General features: G+C 49.9%; 1 protein-coding gene across 1 annotated transcript; it reads left to right on the forward strand.

Annotated features, from left to right (window-relative positions):
• Positions 1-1,413: 1,413 nt before the first annotated feature.
• On the forward strand, positions 1,414-9,103 carry LOC123441515. Its single transcript, XM_045117917.1, has 5 exons — positions 1,414-2,767; positions 2,967-4,011; positions 5,385-5,721; positions 5,938-6,811; positions 7,681-9,103. Exons 1-5 carry the CDS (start codon positions 1,719-1,721, stop codon positions 9,101-9,103), a joined length of 4,728 nt encoding a protein of 1,575 aa, XP_044973852.1. The 5' UTR covers positions 1,414-1,718.
• Positions 9,104-9,393: the final 290 nt, after the last annotated feature.

Below are 9,393 nucleotides of genomic sequence, written 5' to 3' on the forward strand. Positions count from 1 at the left end.
GGGCGGTAAGGGCCGTGGCGTTCAACCATGGTGGTGTGCCTTTAAAGTTGAGCACAAACTGAAGAAGATCCATTCTTCTAAAATAAGGCTCGTACCGAGGGTCATATAAGAGAGATTCATTCGAGTTGTGCCCCCTCAAACAAAGTAGTGGAGGAACCTAAACAAACAAACGCATAATTTGTTACTTATCTCAACTTGTCACAATATGAAAATCATGGAATATAGAAAAATAATCATCAAGACCAGCATAATTACCTATCCTCTTTCCACTAGCACCGCACGATGCTTCTGCTCGTAGAAATCATCAAGGCCCGGATATTTAACCGGCTGAAACATCCTACATAATATGAACAAAATTCTTTTAGGCATTAACCTAGTGCCAAAAACAACCACACTACACCTAGTGCCAAAAACCTAGGCATTCACCTAGTGTCAATAATATGAACAAAACCTAGGCATTCACCTAGTGCCAATAATACGAACAAAACTTAGGCATAAACCTAGTGCCAATAATATAAACAAAACCTAGGTTGCACCTAGTGCCACCAAAAACTACACCTATTGCCAAAAACATAGGCACTCACCATCACATATTTAGTTTTACTTTAAAACATATGCATTAACCATCACAAAATAGATTTTACTTCAAAACCTAGGTTACACCTAGTGCAAAAAAAGCTACACAAATACAAAGGTATTGCAAAAACTAATTGAAGGGATTAAAGGAGCTTACCGGCCTTTTCGATTTGCCTCAAAAAACCCACAAAACGATTGAGGGAGGGAGATCCAAGGAGGGGATATGAAGGAAGAGGGAGAAGTTTTTCACCCAAGCTCGAAGGGAAGAGGAGGAAGAAAAGGTGGTTGGTGGGCGATGGGTCGAGCTGGGCAGCTATGACCCCTAGAAACGCCATGGAGGTTGACGTTTTTAAGGTGACAGTCAACGCCATGATACATTGGCGTTTCAATGAAGACAGGAAACACCACATTAGAACGACGTTTTATTGTTGACCTGCAACGTCACGGTATATGACGTTTCTAAAAAAATCAAAACATGAAATTGTTTCGGAATGAGTTCGTTCTATGATTTTTTCAGGTCACGTGAGTCAGAGTGAAAAAACCCGATATATAACGCAACTTATCGCAGGAAGTAATACGGACGTCCCTACTCACCCGCACATCACGTTTCACGTCATCAGTTCGTAGTCCACATTTCTGTAGGCGCGAACTTATCGGAACCGCCGCCACCTTAGCGAGTAGCGAGTGAACAGCAAAGACAGCAAGACTGTTCTCTTCCTTTGGGAGAGAAGCAACGACAACGATTCAGTTCGATGGAGACCTTTCATGGCCACAACGCCGCGCATTGAATTCCTCTGGCGAACTCAAGCCGAGTCAAGTGACACTGACACGCCTCGCGCGATAATAAGGAAGAAAGAAAGGTCGGATCGCCCGTGCGCTGCTACTCGCCGTGGCATCCCCGCTCCCTCTCTGCGCCGACCGTTCTTGGCCGCGCGCGTCGCTTACTATTCCGGTATATGCTTGTGGCTGTGGAGAGCTGCTGAGCGGTGCATCTTCTCTCGGCGCTTTCATCCCGGTCCACCCACCTGCGCGTGCGAGTACGCCCTACGCCGCCCGTCGTCTGCGCAGCAAGCCGCCGCTTATAGCTAGCTCCCCGGCATCCTCCTGTACACTACCCGGTCCGTCCAACTCCATGATCCGCCATGGCAGCGGCTCTTCTCCTCGTGCTCGTGTTCGCGGCCCTCTGTCTCTGTGTCGGCGGCGCCGGTTCCACGGACACCGTCTCGGCTGGCCGACCGCTCGCTGGCGGTGACGCCAGGCTCGTCTCCAACAACCGCAAGTTTGCGCTCGGCTTCTTCCAATCCCAGCAGGCCAGCGAGGAGTTCGGCGGCTCCAAGTGGTACCTCGGGATATGGTTCAGCGCTGTCCCCGACCTGACAACCGTATGGGTAGCCAACGGCGCCAACCCGATCTTGGACGGCGCCTCGCCGGAGCTCGCCATCTCCGCTGACGGCGACCTCGCCGTCTTCAACCGCGCCAACGCAACCATCACCTGGTCTACCAAATCAGCCAATGGAAGTGGAAGTACGGCCAACGACACGTCGGCCGTGCTGCTGAACAGCGGCAACCTCGTCCTGCTCGACGCCTCGAACCACTCCGGTCAACCCCGTATACTGTGGCAGAGCTTCGACCACCCCACCGACACTCTGCTCCCCAGCGCGAAGCTCGGCCGCGACAAGCTCACCGGCCTGAACCGCCGCCTCGTCTCAAACAAGACCCCGGCCGGCCCGCCGTCACCCGGAGCCTACTGCTACGAGGTGGACTCGGCCACTCCCCAGCTCGTCCTCAAGCTCTGCGACTCCTCCGCCACCTACTGGGCCACCGGCTCATGGAACGGCAAGTACTTCGCCGCCATCCCGGAGCTGTCGGGCAACGTCCCGACGTTTCAGCTCGCCTTCGTGGACAACGGCCGGGAGGAGTACCTCCAGTACAACGTGACGGATGAGGCCGTCGTGACGCGCAACATCATCGACGCAGCCGGCCAGAACAAGCACCAGGTCTGGCTCGACGCCTCGCGGGGCTGGCTCACGCTCTACGCCACGCCCAAGGGGCAGTGCGACGTGTACGGGGTCTGCGGGCCGAACACGGTCTGCGCCTACAGCCTGCGTCCGCTGTGCAGCTGCATGAAGGGCTTCTCCGTGTGGTCGCCGGAGGACTGGGCGCAAGGTGACCGGTCAGGCGGATGTGTCAGGTGTTAGAATATAGATATCGTTGTAATCTCAAACTCCTCCTCTGTCTCCTATTGTATTCAAACTCTTATATCTATGCCTTGCACAATAAGGCAATCTATCAATATAAACCCAATGCGGCTCCCCTCAAGGGAGTAGGAACGCTTCATTATCTAACATGGTAATCAGAGCCTCTCTTCCACACATCTAGCCACAAACCAGAAACAATCAAACCCAGATCACATCTACAATCGACGTCATGTCTTCCTCAGCTGGCGTCGCCCTGAACCTCGGTTCACCTCCATCAGAAAAACTTGCGAGAGGAAACTTCATCCTCTGGAAGACGCAAGTTCTCCCAGCCCTGCGAGGAGCGCAGGTTACTGGACTCCTGGACAACTCCGACGCCGCTCCACCCAAAACGGTGGAAGTCACCAAGGCGGACAAAACCACGGCCCAAGAGCCGAATCCTCTCTATGGATCATGGATCGCCAAAGATCAACAGGTTCTGTCATACCTACTCAATTCCATGTCTCTTGAGATCCTTGCACAGGTCGTTGGGAAGGACTCCACCTTTGATCTCTGGACAACAATCAACAATCTCTTTGCTTCACAATCGCAATCTCGGATCACCAACCTGAGAATTGCGATCACCAACACCAAGAAGGGTATCATGTCTAGCTCAGCGTACATGGCCAAGATGAAGAGCCTTGGGGACGAACTAGCTGCTGTCGGTCGCCCCGTTTCTGATCTAGAGATGGTGGACTACATACTTGCTGGTCTGGACCGCGACTACGACTCCATGGTAGCGGCAATCGGAGCTGTCAAAAACAACATCACCGCCGATGATCTATTTGCCCAGATCTCTGCCTTTGATCAAAGGATGGAGATGTTGGGCGACTCGCCCTCAGGAGGGTTTCATACTTCTGCCAATGCGGTCTACAGAGGCCGTGGCTCGTCCCGTGGCAGATCCAATCGCGGGCGAGGAGGAAGGGGCGTGGCCGTAGCAATGACCGCGGTGATCGCCAGTCCTCTCCCTCCAATGGTGGTTTCAGAGGACGCCCTCGACAACAGCAACAACAACAGGTGCGTGATCAGCAACACGACTTCCCAGAGTGTCAGATCTGCCTCAAGCATCATCCAGGGGGTGCACGTGTTTGCTGGTGGCGATATGAAGAGAATGATCAAGAAGAAAAGGAGGCGCATGCAGTCTCCTATGGTGTTGACACGAATTGGTATGCCGACAGTGCAACAACCAATCATATCACAGGTGAACTTGACAAGCTGACCATGCAGGAAAAGTACAATGGTGGTGACCAAATTCGCACGACAAATGGATCTGGTATGAATATTTCTCATATTGGTAGTTCAATTGTTAAAAACCCCATGAAAATTTTGCACCTGAAAGATGTTTTGCACGTCCCAGAAACTTCTAAAAATCTTATTTATGTCCATCGTTTCACTCTTGATAACAATGTTCTCATAGAATTCTATCCCTATTTTTTCTTGGTCAAGGACTTGGCAACAAGGAGAATCATTCTTAGAGGACGGTGCATAGGAGGTCTCTACCCACTCATATCATCTTCCTCTTCATGGTCAGACAAACAAGCAAACATTATCATCAAGCCCTCTTCATCAAGGTGGCACAGTCGTTTGGGTCATTCATCTTCAGTCATAGTTAAATATGTTCTTATTAAAAATAAACTCTCCTATGAGCCTAGTGTTGAGTCAGTTTGTGATCCGTGTCAACAAGTTAAAAGTCATCAATTACCTTATCCTATTTCTCTTAGTGTGTCTACTTCTCCATTACAACTCATTTTCTCAGATGTATGGGGACCAGCCCCCACTTCCGTCGGAAGATTCTCCTACTATGTAAGCTTTATTGATGACTATAGTAAATTTACTTGGATTTACTTGCTGAAAAAAAGATCTGATGTATTCCAAGTCTTTATCAACTTTCAAAAGCTTGTTGAACGCAAACTTGACTCCAAGATCATTGCTATGCAAACCGACTGGGGTGGTGAGTATGAAAAGTTAAATGCCTTCTTTCAAAAACTCGGCATATCACATCACGTGTCCTGCCCTCACGCTCACCAACAGAACGGCTCTGCTGAGAGGAAACATCGTCACATTGTTGACATGGGACTTGCCCTATTAGCCAATGCATCCATGCCACTTAAATTCTGGGATGAAGCCTTTTTAACTTCCACATATCTCATCAACTTGCTTCCAAGCAAAGTCATCAAATTTGAAACACCTCTGACACGCCTCCTTGGTGTTAAACCTAACTACCCCTCTGTTCATGTCTTTGGGTGTGCATGTTGGCCCAATCTCAGACCATACAACACACGCAAACTCGCCTTCCGCTCTAAACAATGTGCCTTCTTAGGCTATAGCCCTATGCATAAAGGGGTTAAATGCCTTGATATTTCTACTGGTAGAGTCTACATATCTAGGGATGTTGTTTTTGATGAGTCCGTCTTTCCTTTTGCATCACTTCATCCCAATGCCGGTCAACTTCTTCGCCAAGAAATCCTTCTCCTTCCTACACATCTTCGGTCTTTTGATCATGGGGGTGATGATTGTACTAACCAATATGATGATATTACTACTGGTACTGGTCCTACTCTTATGCCTGTGCAGGTTCCTGGTGAAAACGGTGCTCAAAACGGTGCTCAAAATGATCAAAACGATCTTATATTTCATGCGGCAGAAGAAGAGGAGCCTGGCACAGATCATGAGGAGGATTCGGCGGCGCCTGGCACACCTGCACGGGCGCCGTCGCTGGAGCGCGTGGGAGAATCCGCCTCGGATCACGCTCCCACCAGCGGCAGTTCCAGCACCCGGGCCAGCCAACCCCGCGGCTCCACGTCATTGGCAGGTGGGGACAGGAGCGGGACAGGATCTCCCTCGCCTCGCGTGCGCACCCAGTCGCGGTCGGGGGGTGGATCCTTTGTGCCGCTCCGCGCCGCTGCTCCCAGTACGCCTGTAGGATCAGCGGCCCCATCGATGGCCACAGGATCCCCTGTGCAAACCGCAACAACACAGGCCCCTTCTTCTGGATCATCTGCAGCGAATGCACCTACAACCCAATCTATGGCATCTCCAAAAGTCATGAGCAGACTACAAAAAGGTATACGCAATCCAAAAATACGAACGGATGGGACTATACCATATGGCATGATATGTATTTCAGGAGAGCCAACAAGTGTTAGCAGTGCACTTGGTGATCCCAAATGGAAGAAGGCAATGGATGAAGAATACTCTGCGCTTATGAAAAATAAAACCTGGCATCTTGTACCAAATCAGAAAGGTAAAAATATAATTGACTGCAAATGGGTATATAGAGTTAAAAAGAAGGCAGATGGCTCCATTGATAGGTATAAGGCACGTTTGGTTGCAAAAGGTTTCAAACAACGTTATGGTATTGATTATGAGGATACTTTTAGTCCTGTTGTGAAAGCTGCAACTATCAGACTTGTGCTGGCCATTGATGTGTCCAGAGGATGGAGCCTAAGACAGCTAGATGTACAGAACGCGTTTTTGCATGGTGTTCTGGAAGAGGAAGTGTTCACGAGACAGCCACCTGGGTATGAGAGTAAGAAACTTCCACACTTTGTTTGCAAACTTGATAAAGCACTTTATGGTTTGAAACAAGCACCTAGAGCATGGTATTCTAGACTGAGTTTGCAACTGAAATCTCTTGGCTTTATTGCTTCAAAGGCTGACACATCCTCGTTTATTTATAACAAGGCAGGAGTGGTTATTTTCTTGCTTATATATGTTGATGATATTATAGTTGCAAGTTCTTCACAAAATGCCATCAATGCTCTTCTCCATGATCTAAGCTCAGAATTTGCTTTAAAAGATCTAGGTGATTTGCATTTCTTCCTAGGAATTGAAGTCAGAAAAACTCAAGATGGAATTATGTTAAATCAGGAGAGATATATCACTGAACTTCTGTCTCGAATGGGGATGAAAGATTGCAAGCCAGTACCTACACCTTTGTCCTCTTCAGAAAAACTTTCAGCATATGAAGGAAATCCACTTCAAGAGGAAGACGGTACAAGGTATAGGAGTGTTGTGGGAGCATTGCAATATTTAACTCTCACACGTCCAGATATCTCATTTGCTGTTAACAAAGTTTGTCAGTATCTACATGCACCTACTTCTGCACATTGGGCAGCTGTCAAGAGAATTGTAAGATATGTAAAACATACTATGGGTATAGGACTACACTTCAAAAGTTCTAACTCAACTCTTGTGAGTGCATTTTCTGATGCTGACTGGACAGGCTGCAGTGATGACAGAAGATCAATTGGAGGATTTGCCATATTCTTTGGACCAAATCATATATCTTGGAGTGCTAGGAAACAAGCCACTATATCACGTTCAAGCACAGAAGCTGAGTATAAATCCTTGGCAAATGCAACTGCTGAAGTTATTTGGGTTGAGTCACTTCTTGTAGAATTGGGAGTCAAAAATAATCGGATCTCATGCTTATGGTGTGATAACTTGGGTGCAACATACTTGTCTGCAAACCCAGTATTTCATGCTAGGACAAAGCACATAGAAATTGATTTTCACTTTGTACGAGAAAGGGTTGCATCAAAGAAGCTTGAGATACGGTTTATTCCCTCCAAAGATCAAGTGACGGATGGTTTCACCAAGGCGCTACCAACACGAATATTTGATGAGTTCAAGAGTAATCTTAATTTAGGTAGTTGAGATTAAGGAAGGCTGTTAGAATATAGATATCGTTGTAATCTCAAACTCCTCCTCTATCTCCTCTATCTCCTATTGTATTCAAACTCTTGTATCTATGCCTTGCACAACAAGGCAACCTATCAATATAAACCCAATGCGGCTTCCCTCAAGGGAGTAGGAACGCTTCATTATCTAACATCAGGGACACTCAGTTGGATTGCAACTCAACTAGTGCTCTCCGGCGTGGCAACACGAGTGTGACAGCGTCAGGATCCGGTGACAAGTTTTTCTCCATGACTGATGTTAGCTTGCCTGACAAAGCTCAGAGGATCCAAGCTGCTGAAAGCATGGCGGAATGCTCGGAGGCTTGTCTGTCCAACTGCTCTTGCTTTGCTTACGCATATGCCGGGCAGGGATGCCTTGTCTGGACAGACAGATTGCTCAACGCGAAATTGGGGCAGAGCAATGGTGGAACTACTGCTGCCTCTGATGGAGAAACTCTGTATCTTCGTCTTGCTGCCAGTGAGATGACGAGAAGTGCAAGAAGCAACCGAAGAAGAAGAGCGATCATTGGGGTCGCCATTGCTGCAGGCACTGCTGCTGCTGCAGCTGTGCTCGTCATGGTAGCACTGATGATGCGGAGGAGCAGAACCAACAACGTCGTTCAGGATGGTGGGCTTGTGGCGTTCAGATACAGAGATTTGCGCTCGGCGACCAAGAATTTCTCGGAAAAAATAGGCGAAGGCGGCTTCGGCTCCGTCTTCAAGGGACAACTGCGCGACACTGACATCGCCGTGAAGAGGCTCGACGGCAGCTTCCAAGGCGAGAAGCAGTTCAGGGCGGGGGTGAGCTCGATCGGGGTCGTCCGGCACGTCAACCTGGTGAAGCTGATCGGCTTCTGCTGCGACGGCGACGGCAGGTTCCTCGTCTACGAGCACATGCCGAACCGCTCCCTCAACATCCACCTGTTCGGCCAGAGCGACGGCGGCGGCGGCGTGTTCTTGGACTGGAGCACCCGGTACCAGATCGCCGTGGGAGTCGCCAGAGGCCTGGCGTATCTGCACGAGGGCTGCCGGGACCGCATCATCCACTGCGATGTGAAGCCGCAGAACATCCTCCTGGACGTGTCGCTCCGCCCCAAGATCGCCGACTTCGGCATGGCCAAGTTCGTCGGGAGGGACTTCAGCCGCGCCCTGACCACGATGAGGGGAACCATGGGGTACCTCGAGCCGGAGTGGATCAGCGGGACGCCCATCACGCCGAAGGTGGACGTGTACAGCTACGGCATGGTGCTGCTGGAGCTGGTCTCCGGGAGGAGGAACTCGAGCGGAGGGTCGTGGACGTGGACGACGCACGCCGACGACGACCAGGTGGTGGACTACTTCCCCGTGCGGGCGTCGAGGAAGCTCGCGGCGGGCGAAGTGAGGAGCTTGCTGGACGAGAGTCTGTGCGGCGAGGCGGAGCTGAAGGAGGTGGAGAGAGCCTGCAAGGTCGCTTGCTGGTGCATCCAGGAAGACGAGGCGGTCCGGCCGGCGATGGGGCAGGTGGTGCAGATCCTTGAGGGCGTGCTCGACCGCGAAATGCCCCCGTTGCCAAGGTTGCTCGAGGCCATCTTCGCCGGGAGGCCGCGCTCCGTCGACACGTCCATTTTCTGATACGATTCAACGGGTTCGTCACTGTAGACTGTAGTGTAGGTTTTAAAGCATCTCCAACACACACGCTTCGACCGGTGTCTAAAAATTTTTAAAGCGCGTCATTAGCTTTTTTCTTGGCGCCGACGAGCGCCGGTTCCAACAGTCGCAGCATCCTTTTACGCGCGCGGCACTCCAGCAACCGCTGCAAATATACACCTAAAACTTGTCCAACACGTTAAATATATAGTCCATCATTATCATCGTCGTCACACCAACACGATAAAACATATAGATAATATAAATAATATAAC

This window comes from Hordeum vulgare, chromosome 3H, assembly GCF_904849725.1.
Source record: "Hordeum vulgare subsp. vulgare chromosome 3H, MorexV3_pseudomolecules_assembly, whole genome shotgun sequence".
Classification (NCBI taxonomy): Eukaryota; Viridiplantae; Streptophyta; class Magnoliopsida; order Poales; family Poaceae; genus Hordeum; species Hordeum vulgare.